This window comes from Geotrypetes seraphini, chromosome 4 (assembly GCF_902459505.1).
Source record: "Geotrypetes seraphini chromosome 4, aGeoSer1.1, whole genome shotgun sequence".
Lineage (NCBI taxonomy): Eukaryota > Metazoa > Chordata > Amphibia > Gymnophiona > Dermophiidae > Geotrypetes > Geotrypetes seraphini.
Genome location: NC_047087.1, coordinates 276,060,025 through 276,082,981, shown reverse-complemented (window position 1 = coordinate 276,082,981; position 22,957 = coordinate 276,060,025). Strand labels below are relative to the sequence as shown.

Genomic DNA, 22,957 nt, shown 5'->3' with positions numbered 1-22,957 from the left:
ATTGCGGCCCTCAAGGAGGGACTTTGAGACCCCTGCCCTATACTCAGCGAACATAAGAATTGATGGACTGAAGGTGTGTCTCACTGGTAGAGCTGCTGCCTCTGTACCCAGAGGTTATAAAATCAAATCCCGGTGCTGTTTTTTGTGACCCTGGGCAAGTCACTTAATCTTCCAGTGCCCACCACTTTGAATTTCAGCTTTGAAATGCCAAAAGCCACAAAAAGGAGTATACAAGTCCCTATTCCCTTTCCCTGTAATTTTAAAGCCCCAATCTAAATGATTCTGAGCTAAGCTCTTCTGCACTGAGTATTGTTTGCCAATTGCCTTATCTATTAATAGCAGTACTCGCACCGCGTGCTTGCCATTTCAGCGGATCTCTCCAATTCACAATCAGTAGCCCAACGATACTCCTGTTTTTGAAAAGAACATTGGCCTTAGCTGTTTAACAACAACTAAACCACTTACAAACTAAACCACTTCTTCAACTCATGCCTTACAGGATCCATCCCCCCAAGGCAGCCATGAATTCCACACCTCGTGTGTTTCTAATTGATGCCAAACTGGCAACCATATATAAACATAACACACATTACAACTGAAAGGCAAAAACATGGCTCGTGGTGTTGCCGAGCAATGCCTTAACTCATGGTGGTGCCCCATACACGTTCCAATCATTTAACACATCACCCAATACTTCCTCCTAGTTACCAAGCTGCAATGGGCCAATATTCCCTTTTTTCCCTTCTTAATACCATGTACAAAAGCCGCTACCACCAACCTCCCCCCCTACACAATCAGTTGAACAACCCCCCCAAAAAAATCAAAAAAGGAATCACACCATCAGCCCCAACCTAATAAATATGATCTTATCCACATAGGTATATGCAGAAATTATTTTTTTAGAATAAATAAACAAGAGGGAGTGGTCAAAAAATGTTTCTTCATACACTTACTCGCTCCCGTCCATCAAATGCTTCCCGCCCCAAACCTTTTCTTTTTTTTTAAATCTTTATTCATTTTTAAACTTATAATAAGTGTGATAACATATCCATACAAATAACCATAAATATATCACTTAATAATCAACAATGATACATATAATATTCTCTTATCTCCCCACCCTTATCTATCATATAATCAATACTTATACAACATGTAACAATAAAAATACCCTCCCTCCCACCCCATAATTGAACTTGTAAATTTAAGGGAAACAAGATTTTTCTAATCATTACAATACTTTGTTAATGGCTCCCGAATATCTTGAAATTTCCTGAAACAACCCTGTTGTATTGCAATAAGTCTCTCCATTTTATAAATATGACATAAGGAGTTCCACCAAAAATTATAATTTAATCTATTCCAATTTTTCCAATTATATGTAATTTGTTGAATGGCAACCCCAGTCATTATAAGTAATAATCTGTTATTATTTGTAGATATCTGACTTTTTGCTCTCATCCCAAACCTTTTCTCCACAAACATCCATTAGCTCATTCACTTCCAGCCACCACAGAAGCCATCCCGGCCCTTAACAACTATTAGCCACTCCACATCCATTTAGTCTAAAGTCTTTCACCGATACCAATCAACTCACTCTACTATAACCCCCAACCCAATACCTAGGGCTCCTTTTACTAAGATGCGCTAGTGTTTTTAGCTTACGCAGCAGATTGGCGCTACGCGGCTACAACTAACGCCAGCTCAATGCTGGCATTAGCGTCTAGCGCTCGCGACATTGTAGCGCGCGCTATTCTGCGTGTTAAAGCCCTGACGCAGCTTAGTAAAAGGAGCCCCCAGTCACCTCTTTCTTCTGTTTCACCACACAACAGGCTTATTTGTGGGCTCTGTCAATGTTATCTGCCCTCCTCCCATCTTAAGCTGAGGGCACCCGTGCGCTTACATCTGCATGCATTTAAGGAAACAGGAATAAACTAATCAAATTATTTCTCAATGCCCTTGAGTGTAAATCTGTGTGTACATTTGTTATGGAATGTGAAAATCATCCATATAGCTTTTTAAAACAAGGAGCTGAAAGGCACTGCTTAAGAGTACGTACAGAACAGAACACTTGAGTTTTTGCTGTAAAGGAGATATGTAATTTTATGGCCCAAAACACAATTTAAAAGGTACAGGCAAGAACAGATGAACTGATGAAGAGGAGATGAATTGATACTGGTATTTTTTTTATATTATACAATGCAGAAAAGTGCAGCATGCAACTGTCCTGTGACTATGTAAAATTAAGCAGATGTGGTAGGCAGTATGCCGTGAGCTACTGACCCTTTTGGAATCGAGGCAAATATGATAGATTTATCATACTCTAGAACAGTGTTCTTCAACCACCGGTCCATGGACCAGTGCCAGTCCACAGAAATTTCCTGCCGGTCCACAGGGCCAGCACATGCATCAGGCCCAAAACAGTGTACTTCAACCGCCGGTCCACGGTGCGATCGATGCGACATTATCTTCGAGCCAGCTCCCTCTTCCTAACTGATTCAGTACATAAAGCCACGGGCAGTGGCTCCTACGGGCATCCTGCGCCTGAACCGGAAGCCTTCTCTCTGACGTTGCAACGTCAGAGGGAAGGCTTCCAGATGAGGCACAGGACGTGCAAGGTGCAATTAGTACTATTATGGGGGTGGGGTCTGGGGTGGCGATTGGGTAGAGATAGGCAGGGTCTGGCCCACAACTTAGCCCCGTGTTCTTCAACCGCCGGTCCACGGACCAATGCCGGTCCACAGAATAATTCTTTTATTTCTGTCAGTCCATAGGTGTAAAAAGGTTGAAAAACACTGCACTAGAACAGTGTTTTTCAACCTTTTTACACCCGTGGACCGGAGAAATAAAATAATTCTTTTGTGGATCGGCAAACTACTAGGACTAAAATTTAAAAACCCCGTTTACGCCCCATCTCCGCGAGCTTGGTTCCCGCAAACCATCTGATCCCATCTGCACAAGCCGCAGTTATGATTTTATATTGAACGTATTTTACTAAAGTATAAAAAGAAACAATATTCTGAACAATTGTGATTTTATAAATACAAATATACAGAGCACGGACCAACAAAACCCCTGCCTCCCCTCCCCTTCACATATATCCCCTCTACTGTCAAGAAAACTGTACAAGCCAAGTTATTATAGAATGCTACATAGAAATATCATGGTAACAGAATACTGCAGTCCTCAGTTATGTCTCTAGCAGGATATATATTTCAAATCTGATATATTCTAATGACAAAATATAAATAAAATTATTTTTTTCTACCTTTACTTGTCTCTGGTTTCTGCTTTCATCTTCTTTTCACTCTTTTCCTTCCAGCGTCTGCCCTGTCTCTTCAATCCAGCATCTGTGCGTTCCATCCAATGTCTGCCCTCTCCTCATTCCATATGTATCTGACTTCCTTCTATGCCCCTCTCCCCTGTCCATCCAGCCTGTGCCTCTCCTTTTTACATCATTCATTCCAGCTTCACTGCCTTCTTCATTTTTATATCTCCTACACCAGATCTAGCATCTTTATCCCTCTCTCATTTCTCTGCTGACCCCCTTTCCAGCATCAATGTCTCTCTACTTTCTCATTCCTCTCTCTCCCTTTTCCCTCATCTGATCTCTCCATTCCACCCTGACCCCCCTTCCCCTCCTGTAATCTCCCTGCCAGCTGTTTCCTTCCTTTTTTCTTTCTCCCTTCCCTCCTTCCTTTTTCCTTCTCTCTTCCCTCCTCCCTCTATCCAACATTAACTCTCTTCCCATCCCTTTCCCTCCTCCCCTCCCAGCAACATCTCTCCTTCTTCTTCCTTCCCTCCTCCCTTTATCCAACATTAACTCTCTTCCCATCCCTTTCCCTCCTCCCCTCCCAGCAGCATCTCCTTCTTCTCCCTTCCCTCCTCCCTCTATCCAACATTAACTCTCTTCCCATCCCTTTCCTTCCTCCCCTCCCAGCAGCATCTCTCCTTCTTCTCCCTTCCCTCCACCCTCTATCCAACATTAACTCTCTTCCAATCCCTTTCCCTCCTCCCCTCCCAGCAGCATCTCTCCTTCTAACTTCCTCCAAGTCCAGTAACAGCTCTCCCTTTATCCAGCTGCTTCCCAGCCTCCTACAGTGGCTTCCTCCCCTTCCAGCAGCTCTCAGTACTTACCTTCAGGAAGTTGCCCGTAAATCACTGCCCTGGCAAGTAGGAGAGCTGGTGGGAGGGGAGACAGCCACTGTGAAGGCTCCCCAGGATCTTGCTCGCACACGCTGACCATCTTCTTCCCTCCACCTGCACCTGTATCTGCAGCTCTCTCCGTTCCAGTTGCAACTTCCCCGCGCACCTCTTCAGCAACTCGGCAGGGGCGGCGATCAAGACAGGCTGCCGACGTCGGGATTTTCACTCTCTGAGTCCCGCCTATTTTGTTTCAACTTCCTGTTTACTAACAGGCGAGACTCACAGAGGGAAGGCCCCGATGTTGGCAGCCTGTCTTGATCGCCTGAGGCTGGGAGGAACCGCAATCGGCAGGAAATTTAACTGCCGACTTGATCTCACCGGCCCTGGGCGGACCGGCAGAAATTTTCTGCGGACCGGCACTGGTCCGTGGACCGGCGGTTGAAGAACAGTGCTCTAGAACACCAAATAGGAGTATGTGGCACAGTGGTTAGAGCAAAAACAAAGTGGAATTGTCCAATCAGAATGGTGCACAAAAAAGTGTCTTTCAACTCATCTGATAGATCCAAATGTCTTTATTCATCCAAAGTAACTCAATGACTCGACATGTACATGTTTCGGCCACCCGGCCTGCATCAGGAGTATATGAATTATTTATATAAACATGAATAAATCAATAAACATAATTTTGCATAAAAACATAGAGACAATATTAGAGTACAGCAAAGACTAAATACATCAACTTTAATTTAAAAAAAACATCATATTATAATCAACATATATATATAAAAAGATATGTGATACACATTGTGTGTCCCACATTGCTAATAATACATTTCATATAAAAAAGGGGGGCATAAAATATATAAAAATACATATCTCTATCTACATGAATAAAAAATTCTTATCTCTATCTACATGAATAAAACATCCATAGAGCAAAAAGCTCATTAAAAATGATAATTACAAATTAATCGATTAATGGTCAATCAAGGAAATCATTTAATGAGCAATTGATAATTACAACATTAAAATGTCATAGACAGTACATAAAGCAAAAGGTTCAAAAAATAATAAATAAAGCAAAAGGTTCAAAAAATAATAAATAAAGCAAAAAGTTCAAAGAAATAAGGGGCATAGGACACTAAAAAAACTATGATTTATAAGAATTACTATGAGCAATAATGTAAAAATATATCTCCAATTATAAATTCAGCCATGAAATCTATGAAGACAAATACTAAAACATATGGGAAACTCTAACTAACATTTGAAGACTAGTTTCAACCATTGTTGATGTGATGAAACAAAAATGCTTAATTCATTGAAACAAATAGCAATCAGTATGTAAGCCCATTGGTCAATATTGATGCCTAGGATGGATGATAAAAATACTCTCTCTATATAAAAATCTATGAAACATATTAAAAATGATAGAAAGAAGCTGCTAAAAAACTGTAATATAAAACCAATGATATATCAAACACATATAAGCCAATTTAATAAGACAGGAAAGAACATACACTTTGTTTTTGCTCGTTTGAGTTTTGTGGGTTTGTTTCCCCTGTTCTTGTGTACAGTGGTTAGAACTACAGCCTCAGCACCCTGAGGGTTGTAGGTTCAAATCCCATGCTGCTCCTTGTGACCCTGGGCATGTCATTAAAAGGCAAATTCAATAAGAAGCGCCCAAAAGTTAGGCGCCGAAGTAGGCGTGATTCAAGTAAAATTGGGGGCTGTTTAGTGAATCACGCTGAGCGGCACCTATTTTGGAGGCGCCCAATAAATAGGCCTGCTCTAGGCACAACTAAAAGTTAGGCAGCCCTGCGAGCGTTTAAGCACGCTTAAGAGTGGCGATTCTGTAACAAGGTGCCCAACGCAAAGCCACGCCCACAGCTAACATGCATAGCGCCTATTTTTTTTGAAGGCCGCCTAAATTTTTAGAAGCATCTTGTTACAAAATCGCTCTTTCTTGATAAGCGCCTAAGTTTCAATCAGTGCTGATTAATAAGCTTAATTAAGCTTGCTATTCAATATAGTATGGCGCCTCCAAAATAGGTGCCTAACATTAGGCGCTGGTTACAGAATTTGGGCCTTAATCCCCCCATTGCCCCAGGTGCATTAGGAAGAGTGTGAGCCTGCTGGGACAGATAGGGAAAAAGGCTTGAGTGCCTGAATGTAAACCACTTAGGCTATAAGTGGTATATATATATATATATAGTATAGTATAGTATATGATTTATTATATAGTGGTATATATAGTATATGATTTATTGCATTTTTTTAAATACCTTATTAAATTCACGATAAATAGAAAGTGTGTGTGGGGGGGGAACGCTAAGATTTTCTTAACACGCATCTGTTAAGTGAATTATTAAACGAAAGTAAACCATCCCCTAGAGTACACTGACAAATGAAAGTAGTGTGTACACTATTTCAAAAGCACAAAGGTTGCAATTATCAAGAAAGAGTAAATTAGTGCATCTAGTTAGACTGCAATCATTTGCACCAGTCATGCAGATCCAAATAAAACTTTTGAATAGTATAATTTTATGGAAGAAGTTAGAGGGCACACAAGATAACTTGAAATAAAACCTGTTTTTCACCCCATATTTTGAACGTACACATTTTCTGCAATTGGACTTTTTAAGCACAGTTAAACTGATACCGATACAGCAATACATCCTTGCTCTGCTCTCTGCAAAGAATAACTAATTATTAGAGGTTTATGCTAATGCATGCTCTGATCATTTTACCAATATTGCTGCACAATAGGAAAACAAATAACTGAAACAGTGCCACTACTTCTGAAGTGGAATTCAACAATGGAAAATCAATTTCCATGGTGACTGCCCATGTGCTTCACTGTGGTTGCACATTTTATGACACTGCAGGTAAAAAAAAAAAATTTATGTTCTACAAACATTTATATCTCAACTGATAAAAAAAAAAACCCAACAACCCACCTCTCAATTGAAATAGATATAAATGTCACTGAGCTTCCGCAATTAAAATGTATATTGAACAGTACGAATAAATGCCCTTGGTTCATAGATCAAAGCCACCCTTCCCAGCTCCAAACAAAATAACTTAATATCATACTACTGTCACCACTTTAAAACTGCCCTTTAAAATATTCAGTGTCCCTTTTTTTTTTTTTTCAAGATGTTCATGAAAGGGGTGTGGAATGAACTGTAAAGATATTCCTTACTTTGATGCATTTACATTTGTACGACTCATGCTTTTTAGGTATAGTAAACCCATGCAATCAGTAACAAGCGTGACCTTCATTCTATACTTACCCTTCTCTATGAGCTTCTCCTTTCTCCAGCTCCTGAATCACTCCCAGCAGCACTTTTATTGTCTCCTGGCTGGAGCTTATCAGACCCTCCATCGTCTGAAGCTGTGCTTTCAAGTCTACCACTTCCGTGTGAGGCACGATTTGTTGGCATTTGTCACTCAAAGCGACTGCCGTCGGACAAGGCTGGTTTTCTCCCGTGGGTAAAACATTTGGCTGAAGGGCCCGGTTCTTACATTCGGGCGACTGGGACTGCGCCTGCGGCGAGGAGGCCTGCACGTTTGCCGCGTGGGGTCGCAGGCCATTAACGTGTGCCGTCCCCTTCCTCTCCTCTTCCACTGCCAGGCAGAGTGGCCACTCGGTCTCTGATGCAGAGTTCGACAGCTCTGGGGATATGACATAGGAGGCCGAGGCGGGTAAATGAACAGTTGCTTCTTCTGGCCTAAGCACTTTAGTGTATAGGGATGGATTGGAGTCCTCTTTGCCTGGAGTCCCTTTCTCGTGCTTTGCTTTAGCATGCGGCTGGCAACCAGGCTCTTCCAAAGCAGAGTCCGTTGAGCTTTGAAGGGAATGGGGCTCTTTTGGACAGCGGCGCACGTCCACATCTTTACATGCTTCGGTACAGTTGCCAATGGAAGGGCGATGTACTTCGTTCATGCGTTCATTAATATGGGAAATGAAATCGGCCGTCATCTGATTGACCTTCTTTCTACACTGAGCGGTCTCCCCTGAGTTTTTGCCGTCTCTCTTGTCCTTGATGTCTCCCAGGAATCCGTTGTTTTGATTCTTAAAGGTGTCGGCAGCAGAGGCGTTTTTAATAAGGTTCCCCTTTTTGCGGTCCAGGGGAAATGTCTGATAGTGCTTTTTCAGGTCCGGTGACGTCTGAACTCCTGTGCTCTTGGTAACGTTGGGTATTGACCTTCGTGCAGGCACTGTCATGTATTTACGATAAGCTGCCTTATAGGAGATGGGCTTTGTGTCTTTTTTGTCGCCTTGCTGCACTGTAGATAAGTGTTTATCCCTTTGTTCATTCTGGGCCTCGCAAATATCTTTAAATCTCACCTGCAGGGCTTTATTTCTTTTTCTAATTAGCCGGTTGGGATCCAGTGCATATTTCATCTCCACAGCAAGTGAAGCTGCTGATTCAACTTCACTTTCGGAGCCCGTCAGTAAGCATTTGTCACCCTCCTTACTGACCATGATTCCTGCATTTAAAAATAGTTTAAGTCAACTTTTATTATGACAGAAATTTTCCAGACATTTATTTTTTGCTATTTGTTTTTCCTAGCATTAGTAAACCACGGGCCTCTTTTTACCAGGGGTAGGCAATTCCGGTCCTCGAGAGCCGCAGACGGGTCAGGTTTTCAGGATACCCACAATAAATATGCATGAGATAGATTTGCAATTCAAGGAGGCAGTGCATGCAAATCCATCTCATACAGATTCATTGTGAATATCCTGAAAAGACCTGCCTGTGGCTCTCGAGGACCGGATTTACCTACCCCTGTACTAAACCATGACAATGTTTTGCAGTTACTGCGCCTTAATGCAGGACTTCACCATCCGGTGACAAATTTGAAGACCCTTCTACTAAATTGCACTTACTGCACAAATATGTTTTGCATTATCTGTGCAGTAAGTGCATAGCCTCTGTAGTAAACGCAGGGGGCATAGCCATCGTCTGCCCTGTATTTTAATGCACAAAGTAGACTGTTACTGCAGAGGCACCACGCAGAGAATGGCACAGGGGACAAATATTTCCCCGTCCCCACGGAAACTCGTGGACCCAGCAAGTTCTTTTCCTGTCTCTTCCCCTGCCCCATTCCTGTAAGCTCCGTCCTCATCTGTACAAGCCTCAAACACTTTAAAATCATAAGTGGCAACATTCTAGAGCTCAGATTGTGATGTCATAATGCCTCATTCCACCAATGCCTAAGCTCTGTCCTCATCTGCACAAGCCTCAAACACTTTGAAATCATAAGTGGCAACATTCTAGAGCTCAGATTGTGATGTCATAATGCCTCATTCCACCAATGCCTAAGCTCTGTCCTCATCTGCACAAGCCTCAAACACTTTGAAATCATAAGTGGCAACATTCTAGAGCTCAGATTGTGATGTCATAATGCCTCATTCCACCAATGTCTAAGCTCCATCCTCATCTGCACAAGCTTTAAAATCATAAGTGTCCGAGGCTTGTGTGGTTAAGGCAGAGCTTTCAAGAATGAGGCAGGGACAGCGACAAAACTCACAGAGAGGGGGCGAGGAAATGGAGTTCCTGCGGAGGCGGGGACACATTTGTCCCCGTGTCATTCTCTAGCACCGTGTTACATGCAGTACCTGATAGTGTGTCTCAGTCCAGTTCTTGAGGCACACCTAGTCCCAGGTTTTCAGGATATCCATAATGAATATGCATGAGATGGATTTCCATGTACTGCATCCGTGGTGTGTAGCTCTTATCTAATGCATATTCATTCTGGATATGTTTGCCCCTTGATAGACTGCCTTTCACAACATACAAACAAAGCAGTGGACAGTAATTTATTTCTTGGGATTTATTAACCGCCTTTATGACGAGAGTTACCCAAGTAATAAAATCAATGATAGTAGAAAAGAACGCCCTCAAGTTATAAGGAAAGGTGAAGGAATAAAAAAAAAAGATAAAAATACATCCAGTAGTCCGAAGTATAAGTAAAAGATGTCGGCAGCTGCACTAGTGTGCTAGCTAGGAGACCTGGAGAAAAAAGCCAGGGACAAAGATGGTCTAGGTGTGCCTCAAGAACTGGGATGAAAAGCACTGGTTTATAAAGCACTGCCAGTAATGCGGGTCAGGTGATAGCAGAATGAAAAAGCACCCCATACACTTAAGATTTTGGTGGTGCTCCTACTGTCGAAATCTCTGTTAAAACCTACTCCAGCCCATCTCCATCCTCCCAGCCATTGAGGCCCTCCCCAGCCCATCCTCCACCAAACGGCCATACACAGACACAGACCGTGCAAGTCTGCCCAGTACTGGCCTTAGTTCTAACTATTCTCTAAATTAAAACATCATACTGAACCCCTAAATCCACTATTGCATCCCTAAACCTTTAATTTATTAAAGCACTCTTGGCACAAACTTATTAAGGTTCAGTGTGCTGCAGTAGTTAATTAGGGGGTGGAGTGAATAAGGGGGTAAGTTCAGAGATGGGCAGATAAGTGAGTAGGTAGGTAGACTAAGTGAGATTTTGCTAGGTGTTTAGGTTGGGCAGATTACAGAGGAAGTGGTTATTGAATAGGCAGTCTAGAATTTATGAATTGGAGGGGCAAGGTTATGAGGCACTCATCTTGAAATCGAGTATGAGGGCCTGGATTCAGGCTCCCAGGGTAAACACAGCCCTGAATTAAGGGCTAGATTCACAAAGCAAACCGATTGTGTACCGATCGGTTTGAGACCCCTTTGTGGCGCGATTTCCCTCCGACCCGATTCACTAACCTCTCCTGCGATCCGCTTCTGATCCGTGCATGCAAATTAGGGGAAAGTAGGCAGGGACACGATTCACTAAGCTGAAGAAGGAAGACCGACTGAGCTTGCTGATCCGAAGTGAAACAATTGAGGACCAGTCGCGTCACTTCTTATCGACTCTGCTGCCCTTTAAAACCACGGGCTGGCAATGCACTTTTACGGAATACATAAAAAAGGAATTCTTCCTTTTTTATATATTTTGTAAAAATTGCCAGCATAGCCCGTGGTTTTAAACCCCCCCACCCTCGCTGATGCTCCTCGCACTGATCCTCACTGCACTGATGCCTGCCCCCCCCCCCCACACCAATGCCCCACAAAAGGCAGGAGGGATGCCAACTCCCTCCTGCCATCTAAAACCCATCCTGTCCTGGCCCGGCCCACCTCCTTCCCTGTAGCTTTAGTCTGGAAGGGCAGGGCCCAGCCCACCCCGTCCCCGTACCTTTAGAATCGTTGGGAGCAGGAGGGGTGCCCAGTCCCTCCTGCTCGTCAGGCCTCCCATCATCTTCAGGAGCAGGAGGAAGCGCAAAGTTCTCCTGCTCTTGCTGCTCTGCTGGCCAATACTGGCCTTATGCCACACCCCGATGCATCATCTGATGCACTGGGAAAGGGGCTAAGGCCATCATTGGCTGAAGCACCTCGGGCTCCTCCCTTGGGAGGGGCCTGGGGAGCCTCAGCCAATCAGGGACTTCCTTATGGAAGAGCCTAAGGAAGCCTCTGGCCAAAACAATGGCCAATCAGGGACTTCCTTAGACTGCTCCGTAAGGAAGTCCCTGATTGGCTGAGGCGCCCCAAGCCTCTCCCAAGGAAGGAGCCCGAGGTGCCTCAGCCAATCAGGGCATTAGGCCCCTCCTGTGCATCAGATTATGCATCGGGGTGTGGCCTAAGGCAAGTATCGGCTGGCAGAGCAGCAGGAGGACTTTGCGTCTCCTCCTGCTCCTGAAGATGACGGGAGGCCTGAGGAGTAGGAGGGACTAGGCACCCCTCCTGATCCCAACAATTCTAAAGGTATGGGGAGGGGGGTACCCCGTCCTAGCCAGCCTATCTTAAGCTACAGGGAGGGAGGTGAGCCAGGACAGTACGGGTTTTAGATGACAGGAGGGAGTGGACATCCCTCCTGCCTTGTGTTCTTCGGCGGGGCATCAGCGGGCGGGGCATTTTTAAGGGATTTGGGAAGGGAGGAGGAACTTCGGGAGAGGGGGGGGAGCTTTTTTATTTTTAACCGAGCAGTTATTTTGCGTGTGGAATACACGCCAAATATCTGCCAGATTTAAAAAAAAAAAAAAAATTTAAAGCCGAAAGAAGCCCTGACAGCAGTGACAGGAGGCTGCTTCTCTTGTCACTACTGTCAGGGTCTGCACATGCTCTCTAGCGATCCGTACTGTGTGTGGGGTCATGTCAACGATCATCCCCATTTGCATGCAGGCCTTTTGTGAATTTGTCAGCCTGCATGCAATCGGGAACGGGTCGGAGACAGAATCGGGTTTAGTGAATCTAGCCTTAAGTCTTTCCACATCACTAATTTGAGATCATTTTATAATTCAGTGGTTAGACGTTTGAGTTCCCCTTCTTCAAAATGATGTGCTAATGAAGTCTTCAGTTTAAAGGCAGTTTCTTCATGACAGCATTTAAATGAGCTATAACATGTTTTGAAGGTTTTCAGAATTTGGAAAAGATGTCATCCAACATTTGATACGTTAATTGCTTTAGAAGCATTCAAGAAGTAGAAAAACATCAAGGACACAATAGGGACTGTGGATTATACCTAAGTGTGGGAAGGATTTCAAACAGAACACTATTACATGAGAATGAAATTTATTTGCCAAATTTTATTTTAGCTGTGAGTTTGAAGGTTTTATGTTTTCACTTATTTTATTGTATTGTTTTATTAGTGGATAATCTGAGGGCTTTATGGAAATTTACACAACTTCAGACTGCACAGAATCTTTCTTTTATGTGCTGGCTCAAAACGTATTACAAAATCTGTTTGAAACTGTGGCTACATCAAGGGTATCCCCAATGTTTTTGAAACACTGTAGAATAATTCAGAATTCAGTAGCACGTTTGATTTTTGGTACTACTAGGTTGGAGCATGACTGTCTGTGAAGTCATGTGTGATACTGAAAATGTTGGTGTTGACTTACCAGGCAATCAATTGTGGTATGCCTTGGTATTTATCAAAGGTGTTGGCTGTTTACTGTCCTCAACGCCCTTTGAGATCAGGAGGGATCAGCATTGTGCCTTTTCACACAATGAGACACAATGTGTGAAATGTTTATTTATTTACATAGGTCTGACCTGCACAATCTGATCTTCTCGGTGGCTCACAAATAAAACATTCATAATAAATTAAATATAGACATAAAAACACATTCAATCAATGTGATGACCGGGGCAACAGCGATCTCAATAGGAGGAGCGAGCCTATGGAATGGGCTCCCTGGTAATCTGAGATCGGTTGTTAATCTATAGGAGTTCAAGAAACTTTTGAAAACATTTGTTTGCTCAGATTTTTTTGTCTGGATGAGTGAGGAGGAGACTGATATTATGCGGCAAATATAAATTTCAAAGTGATTTTGATCGAGTTGTAATTTATTTTGTAAAGCTGATGTTTTATTTTTGCTTATGTATTTTTGGAACCTGCGTAGATGTAAGAGGGCTATAACTCTGTTAAAAGAATGCTCAAATCGTGCACTCAGCACTTGGTGCTCTACCCCTTGGTCCGGAAAACAAAGACACTACACAAGCGTTTTCAACTAGTGTGGAATTTATTAGGCCGCAGCCATAACAGCACTATTACATCACAACTGTCATCCATTGAGCAGAATAACCAATCAGGTATGACCACCACATGATCAGGTGCACAGCATATGCCTCTTCATCCTCTCCGAATCTGAGTTGCCGTAACAGCTTCCCCTGCTCGCTGGACCTATCCCGTTCAAGGATGTGTCCTCTCATCAGCAGTACGTTGCTGTGAAGATCAGGGCCTGGCCTCCCTGCCGTCCAAGCAAGGTGACATGCCCAATTTCCTAAGCAATGTAAAGGTGTATGTCGTTGACTCATATGCTGTGCTTACCCTCCTTTCCAGTCTGGCTGCGACAGAAGTAGAGGGTGGGCGGGAGGGAAGCCGCGTCCGCCTCATGTGAAGCCGGATCGAAAGGGGCGACCTCCCCTCCGCTCACCCTAATCTATCCTACCCCCCTTCCCCCCCCCCCCCTGCGCCTAGCCGATTGGCCCCCAAGGCTTCGGCCGATTTGTCATCGCTCCTCCCTAGGTGGTTCGGAGCTTGTTCTCAAATCGTGCACTCAGCACTTGGTGCTCTACCCCTTGGTCCGGAAAACAAAGACACTACACAAGCGTTTTCAACTAGTGTGGAATTTATTAGGCCGCAGCCATAACAGCACTATTACATCACAACTGTCATCCATTGAGCAGAATAACCAATCAGGTATGACCACCACATGATCAGGTGCACAGCATATGCCTCTTCATCCTCTCCGAATCTGAGTTGCCGTAACAGCTTCCCCTGCTCGCTGGACCTATCCCGTTCAAGGATGTGTCCTCTCATCAGCAGTACGTTGCTGTGAAGATCAGGGCCTGGCCTCCCTGCCGTCCAAGCAAGGTGACATGCCCAATTTCCTAAGCAATGTAAAGGTGTATGTCGTTGACTCATATGCTGTGCTTACCCTCCACTACCCGGGATAGCGAAACCTCGCTTATCGCGGGTTCCCCCCAAGTGCTGTAGCTGCGGCCTATATGCTACCCACTGCATGGGTATGCAAAGGTACTGATAACTTTTCGTACTGAATCGCCTCAGTGTAATGAAATATACTCAACCCACTGCACGGGTTTCATCAACTGATATTTGCAAAACTTCATCAACTGATATAACTTCATTGTCTCCGCTTACTCAAGTTATGTATGCAACCCACCATATATATATGGCCCTGTACTGATGAGCCTAGCCAATGTAGGAGCCTAGCAAATGTACCGAGGAGGACATGCTATGTACTGATAAGCCTAGCCAATGTAGAGCACATGCGATGTGCTGATAAGCGTTGCCAATGTACCGAGGAGCACATGCAATGTGCTGATAAGCATTGCCAATGTACCGAGGAGCACATGCAATGTGCTGATAAGCGTTGCCAATGTACCGGTGGCCGTGGAAGCCCCTGCTGTTAGAGCCGCTGATGTTGTATATTGCTGATATTGTGCTGCCGTAGAAGCTGCCGCTGCAGTTGAGGCCGTGGAAGCCTCTGCTGTAATAAGCCAATGTAGAGCATTTGCGATATGCTGATAAGCGTTGATAAGCGTTGCCACTGTACAGCGGAGCACATGCAATGTGCTGATGTACCGAGCATGCAATGTGCTGATAAGCGTTGCTGATGTACCAAGGAGCACATGCAATGTGCTGATAAGCGTTGCCAATGTACCGGTGGCCGTGGAAGCCCCTGCTGTTAGAGCCGCTGATGTTGTATTGCTGATATTGTGCTGCCGTAGAAGCTGGCGCTGCAGTTGCTGATATTGTGCTGCCGTAGAAGCTGCCGCTGCAGTTGAGGCCGTGGAAGCCTCTGCTGTAATAAGCCAATGTAGAGCATTTGCGATATGCTGATAAGCGTTGATAAGCGTTGCCACTGTACAGCGGAGCACATGCAATGTGCTGATGTACCGAGCATGCAATGTGCTGATAAGCGTTGCTGATGTACCAAGGAGCACATGCAATGTGCTGATAAGCGTTGCCAATGTACCGGTGGCCGTGGAAGCCCCTGCTGTTAGAGCCGCTGATGTTGTATTGCTGATATTGTGCTGCCGTAGAAGCTGGCGCTGCAGTTGAGGCCGTGGAAGCCTCTGCTGTTGTATATTGCTGATATTGTGCTGCCGTAGAAGCTGCCGCTGCAGTTGAGGCCGTGGAAGCCTCTGCTGTTGTATATTGCTGATATTGTGCTGCCGTAGAAGCTGCCGCTGCAGTTGAGGCCGTGGAAGCCTCTGCTGTTGTATATTGCTGATATTGTGCGTAGAAGCTGCCGCTGCAGTTGAGGCCGTGGAAGCCTCTGCTGTTGTATATTGCTGATATTGTGCTGCCGTAGAAGCTGCCGCTGCAGTTGAGGCCGTGGAAGCCTCTGCTGTAATAAGCCAATGTAGAGCATTTGCGATGTGCTGATAAGCGTTGCCAATGTACCGAGGAGCACATGCCATGTGCTGATAAGCGTTGCCACTGTACAGCGGAGCACATGCAATGTGCTGATGTACCGAGGAGCACGTGCAATGTGCTGATAAGCGTTGCCAATGTACCAAGGAGCACATGCCATGTGCTGATAAGCATTGCTACTGTACAGAGGAGCACATGCAATGTGCTGATGTACCGAGGAGCACATGCAATGTGCTGATAAGCGTTGCCGATGTACCGCGGAGCACATGCAATGTGCTGATAAGCGTTGCCAATGTACCGAGGAGCACATGCCATGTGCTGATAAATGTGCTGATGTACCGAGGAGCACATGCAATGTGCTGATAAGCGTTGCCAATGTACCGAGGAGCACATGCAATGTGCTGATAAGCCTAGCCAATGTACCGAGGAGCACATGCAATGTGCTGATAAGCCTAGCCAATGTACAGAGGAGCGTATCCAATGCACAGAGGAGCCTATTCGATGTACTGATAAGCCTAGCACATGCAATGCGCTGATAAGCCTAGCCAATGTACAGAGGAGCGTATCCAATGTACTGATAAGCCTAGCCAATGTACAGAGGAGTATATCTAGTGTACCGATACAGAGGAGCACATCCCATGTACTGATAAGCTTAGCCAATGTACAGAGGAGCACCTGCAATGCGCTGATAAGCCTAGGCAATGTACAGAGGAGCATATCCAATGTACCGATACAGAGGAGCACCTCCAATGTACTGATAAGCTTAGCCAATGTACAGAGGAGCATATCCAATGTACTGATAGAGGAGCATATACCGAGGAGTATATCCAATGTACTGATACCGAGGAGCACATGCAATGTGGCCTAGCCAATGTACAGAGGAGGATATCCAATGTACTGATAGAGGAGCATATCCAATGTACTGATAAGCCTAGCCAATGTACGGGGGAGCGTATCCAATGTGCTGCCTACCTAATGTACAGGGGAGCCTAGCAAATGTACAGAGGAGTATATCTAATGTACTGATGAGCCTAGCGATGTACAGAGGATCCAGAGTACAATGTACTGATAAGCCTAGCCAATGTACCGAGGAGCATATCCCCTGTACTGATAAGCCTAGCCAATGTACCGAGGAGCATATCCCATGTACTGATGAGCCTAGCCAATGTACAGAGGAGCATACCCGATGTCCTGATACAGAGGAGCATATCCAATGTACTGACGAACCTAGCCAATGTACAGAGGAGCATATCCAATGTACTGATGAACCTAGAGGAGCATATCCCATATACTGATGAACTTAGACGATGTATAGAGGAGCATTCAATGTACGGATAAGTCTAGCAGCCTATCCAATGTACTGATAAGCCTAGGCAATGTACCGATGAGCATGTACTGATATCCCCTGTACTGATAAGCTTCGCCAATGCACAAGGGAGCATAACCAATGTACTGATGAGCCTAGCGATGTACAGGGGAGCATATCAGAGGAGCATATCCAATGTACTGATGAGCCTAGCTATGCACAGAGAATTACCGAGGAGCGTATCCAATGTACTGATGAGCCTAGCAATGCACAGAGGCTCCAATGTAAAATATCTGGATCAGTGTGTAGATATCAAACTATGCTGTTGAGGTAACGTAAACCTTCTTAATGAAGGTCTTATGTAAGTCGTTAAATGGATAAAGCGATAGTAGGCCCTTTAAGGTAAATTAAAATGATTTGTGAATTTATATTAATTTATTGTTGTGTTGTACACCCCAATGTAAGGGCCGATAAAGCCATGTCCCTTCATGTATCGGACTTACCTCCCAGATGCTGATTATCGCATTGCCGCTGCTTGTACAGGATTCCAGAGGTCAGCTGATGTGGTCTCTGTGCTCTCGAATGAAGCCAGTGTTGTACAGTAGTATACATCGGATCCATGAATCGAAGTCTAAGGGCAGGACCTGTGAATCGAAGTTCCCGCCGAGTGGATGCTGCCCCAATCTCGGGAGATCCTATCCTAGGCTAAGCAATTGGACTATCTCATTTGCCCTCTAGCTTAGTGGGGTTAAAATTGCGGGCGGTGCTGAGCTCCAGCTGAGATGTGCGGCCGTAGAAGCCGCGGTGGTAGCGCCTCTTTGGTGCTGGTGGCTTCTTCGGCACGGCGGCATGGATCGTGACTTGTGCTGTCGAGAAATACTTATAGAATGATACAGTAAGTACCGGCATAAGGAGAGTGGAACATGATTGTATATCAGCATGTCATGTCAAAGGAAAACAGAGCGGCCTCCAACTAGTGTCTTCCTTGTTTTATGAGGTAAAGTTATATAGCAGAAATTAATAAGGAAAAAACAGTACATTTGTAGGTTGTCGGCAGTCAAATCCAGTTGCCACAGCTATTCCCTATTGCAAGTTCTAGTTAAATTCTCGGAAATAAGAAATTTATCACTAAAGATAATTCCCGGAAATAAGAAATTTATAGTTAAAGAAAATTCATTGAATGAAGAAATGTGATGAGTCCAGTGTCATCGCTGTCTCATTAATTGGAATAACTGGAAAGATAAATGCTTTTAATATTTCTCATCCCAAGGATAAGAATTATCGGATCATTAAAATTAGCTGATTGGATAGATGGGAAGACTCGAAATAACCCGTGAAGCATAACTTCCTCATCTAGCACAGCCCTGAAGGCAAGGTCTTATATTTTGCCCAGCACATTGCAGCCGAGAAGTAGACTCAGGTAGCAATAAGGAAAGCACAGAATGCAGAGAATTACACTCAGATAGCAATAGGGGAATCCGAATGCAGGGAATTGTCAAGATAATTAAATTTGTCGATCCCTCCCTGCAGAAACCGCAGCGATGGCCGTGCCGAGACATGTGGCCGTGGCTGGCAGCCTCCCGGGTGCCCGGAGCGGTCACCCGCCATCTGCCTCGTCGGACCCAGGTAGAAATGCAAATGCACTTTTCTATAGTTAAAAGAAAATTAGGACAAGTTCCTGGAGGAACAGCTCATGGCTGCCACTGAGACCCTGGGCGGGTGCCCAAAGCGGTCAACCGTCATCTGCCTCGTCGGACACAGGTAGATTCCTGGTGTTACGTCCAGACTGAGTCAATATCCAATGGTGCATTTCCACAGGTTTTACTCCCTCTGTCCAAAGAAAAGCGCACTACTGTACGCTGTTCTTCGATGGTGTAATCTTGCAAAGGAGCGCCTATGTTTCTGACCTCGCGGCTGCCACATGACTAAACTCCGAGTGCTACACCGAGCGTGGATAAACAATCCGACAGGCAACGTGCGAGTACATATGTTCCGGTTCTTGCGTAATTTAACAATTGCCTTTAATTTTTGATTCGCCCTCGTATTAGTTTGTAGGAAGTAATCAGGGTAAGGATGAACTGAAATTAGTTCAATTGAAGCTCTGTCCCTTTCTGAGGAAGTTTCAAGCCACACGGTGGCTGTAACAGTTTCAGTTTAATAACATTAGTCATGTTTGGGTTAATTAGCATTTTTGTTAAATCTGATTAATGATTAGATTATACGTTCTTTATTTGGGGTAATTAAGACACTGGAGCTCTGTTAAGAAGTATGATTCCTGCATAGTTTATACTGAAGAAGAGAACACAGAAAGAGAAATGAAGAAAATTAAACATTTGAACATAGAAACATTATTTTTCTCCTAATTCTGTTCAGTTCATCATGGAGAAAATTTTTTTTTTTTTTTGAAAATGGTACTATGCTATAATCAGCACGAGTAACTAAGAAATACTGATGCACCAAATAAAAGGACCCCTCTTCCAATTGCTTTTAAGCTCCGAACCACACCCGATCCGCAATGGGCCCCCGTCGGGCCATACCGCCGCGTACAACGCCCCAGCCATGGGCCCAGGGCACGGACAGCAACCGTTAGCGGCCGGCCGTAGTCGGGATGCCACGCGGCCCAGTGCGGCCGCAGGCTGCCATGATGCCTGGTTCGGGGTGGGAGCATGGCAGCTGGGAGGCAGCGACCCCAATCCCCTTCCCCCACCGCCGGAGTGCTTAGGGAGGGGAAGGACGCTGCTGCAATGGGCCCCGCGTGGCAGGAGACCCCTATCCCCCCTTTCCCCACCGCCGGATTGTTCAGGGAGGGGAAGGAAGATAGCCACGCATCGCGGGAGGGATGGCGCCAGGGACCGCCGCCTCGCCGCAGCAGGAGATGGGCCGCGCAGCTAAAACCGGCCGCGTCGGGACGAGCAGTTGGCTGCCGCTCCCGGCGCCCCCGGCAACAGAGGCAAATCCCCCCCTCGCGGCACAGACGGGCCCGCAACGCTGCCCGTGCAGCAGCCCCCAGCGCTCACACCCGCAGGTCCCCTCACAGCGCCCGGGCCGCTGGGACCCCGAAGCCGCGGCCGTCCCCCCGCCCACCGCAAGGCACAGAGCCAGAGAGGGCAACAAACGAGGTGAGGAACCCAATGCCTTATTTTTTTTTTTTTTTTTTTTGAGAGTGAGCGGGAAGGAAGTCGCGTCCGCCCCGTGCGCGCACCCGGACGGAGAGAGCGCACGCAGCAAGAGAGGACACTCGGCGAAAAGGAGCCGCAGACGGGAGCTCCCGGCCACGCGCCCAGGCCGCCCGTGCAGCGGCCCATCCCCGCCGAGGCCCCCAGCGCCCCCACCCGCCGGTCCACTGGCAACGCCTGGGCCGTCGGGGCCACCAAGACACGGCCGCACTCCGCCCACTCCAATGCACAGAGCCAGAGAGAGAACCTCCCTCCGTGGCGACCAGCCACCCAAATCCCTGCAAGCGAAGACGACGGCAAAGCCCGTTGCTGCCGGCCTGTGCAGTCGAGGGTGAGCGGGAGGGAAGCCGCGTCCGCCTCATGTGAAGCCGGATCGAAAGGGGCGACCTCCCCTCCGCTCACCCTAATCTATCCTACCCCCCTTCCCCCCCCCCCCTGCGCCTAGCCGATTGGCCCCCAAGGCTTCGGCCGATTTGTCATCGCTCCTCCCTAGGTGGTTCGGAGCTTGTTCTTAATAAATGTTAAATAAATCTCAGGAAGAACCCTTTTTATTTCAATCTCGCCACAAAAAATACATTCAGCCAGGGCTTTATATCAAGGAATTTATTGTCCTTAATCCCCCGTTGTTGTTTCCACCTCGAAAATGAAACCAAGTAGAGAAAGTGAAGAATACAAGAGCAGGAAGAAACAGAAAATGGAAATGAGGAAGTGGTAGAGAGCTCAGGACCAACCTAATGAGAAAAATAAAACAATTAGGAAACACGGGTAACCTCCTGATGTGGGGCTACTTTTGCAGTATGGGCCCTTAAATCTACAGAGTTGCACCACAAGCCTGGCCCTAGATAGGGACGTAAGCGCAAGTGTTGGGCACATCTCCTTGAGCTGGCCTTGTATATTGGACTGAATCCCATATATTGAGCCTAAAAAAATTGATGCCAAAAAAGAAATATTTTGCAATCCGCCTTGAATAAAGAGGGGCTAGAAATGACAATAAACTAAACTAAAACGCCTTGGCTCCTATAGTTAGGCATGTTTGATAAAATAGCACTTCTTGTAAATCTCCTCTGGAGGCTGAACTCGTGGGTGCGAGCTGCAGCGGCCACTTCCTTTGTGGCCCGGGCATGTCCTACTAAACTTCGTCAGGATCCTGAGGAGGTTGTCCTTCAGGATCTCGACTTCCTAGTTTCTGGAGTGAATTATTTGGCAGACACACTCTATGATATTTTGAAAGATTTTTCTAAGCTGGGAGCTTATTCAGTTTCTGCTAGGAGAAGGTTATGGATTCGCCAGTGGTCGGGTGATCCTTCATCCAAGGCTACGCTGAGCAAATTACCCTTCAAAAGTTTGCTGTTATTTGGCCAGGGTTTGGATGACCTAAGGGCAAGTGTGCAGGACTGTAAGTCTAAGGCGCTTCCTGGCTCCAGGCCTCGTCCAACCAGGGGGACGGGACGGCCGAATTTTCATCCATACCGGAGAGCCTCACAGTACGCGGACACCCTGCGGTGGGACAGTGTTTCAGAGTGTCCTACAGACCTTGCTTTGGAGGTACAGCACGCCAACAGCCTTCCAACTCTCGACCTTCTGTCCTTTCCAAGAGGACATTATGACGCCAAATAATTCACTCCAGAAATCAGGAAGTGGAGATCCCGAAGGACCACCTCCTCAGGATCCTGATGAAGTTTAGTAGGACATGCCCGGGCCACAAAAAAAGTGGCCACTGCAGCTCACACCCAGGAGATTTACAAGAAGGAAGATTAGCAGAGGTAAGAAACCTAATCTTTCATTATGCCTGGGTTCCATGCCTCACTTTAGGCATAGCCATTTGCATAAGCGGAAACATGGTCACATTCTCATGCTTCATATTAGGTGTGGATGCCTCTTATTCTATAATTATACACATAAGTGGAAGGAATGCCCCCGAGCCGCCCGTGACCCACTCATTTCCGCACCCCCTTTTGGGTGCCAAGTGTAAAATTTAGGGTGTGAAACCCATGCCTAAATTTACATGCATACATTTAAATTCAATTAACGCTTATAATTTACACTTCTCCCTCCGTATTCGCTGTGATAGGGGATTAACAGAACACCAAATACAGAAAAACTGCAAGTAACTTTTTCATATGCTATTTGCTTTTTTCTATTAAAAACTATCATGAATATAGTGAAACCACAAATAACATGGTGGGAGACCTGGCCTGTTCCTGAAGGAGAGACAAAACGGTGAAGAAAGTGCCGGGAATCGGCGATTTTCTCTGTAAACGCTTGGAATCGGCGATTTCTCTATGCAAGCTGATGTAATTTGGGGGGAGGAGCCAGCAAGCTAAAAAACATGAATAATCGAAACCGTGAATACAGAGGGAGAAGTGTATCTGTTAAACCAATTATCAGT

General features: G+C 45.7%; 2 protein-coding genes across 3 annotated transcripts in view; one reads left to right on the top strand and one right to left on the bottom strand.

The window, feature by feature from the left end:
- DOCK1 (dedicator of cytokinesis 1) overlaps window positions 1–22,957 on the top strand; it is a 926,077-nt gene that overhangs the window by 492,826 nt on the left and 410,294 nt on the right. The gene's annotated exons all lie outside the window — the stretch shown is intronic.
- INSYN2A (inhibitory synaptic factor 2A) overlaps window positions 1–22,957 on the bottom strand; it is a 161,663-nt gene that overhangs the window by 103,558 nt on the left and 35,148 nt on the right. The window contains exon 2 of the mRNA XM_033940916.1: window positions 7,443–8,643. Coding sequence (XP_033796807.1) covers window positions 7,443–8,638 — 1,196 coding nt within the window. The 5' untranslated portion in view covers window positions 8,639–8,643. The remainder of the gene's footprint in view (window positions 1–7,442; window positions 8,644–22,957) is intronic.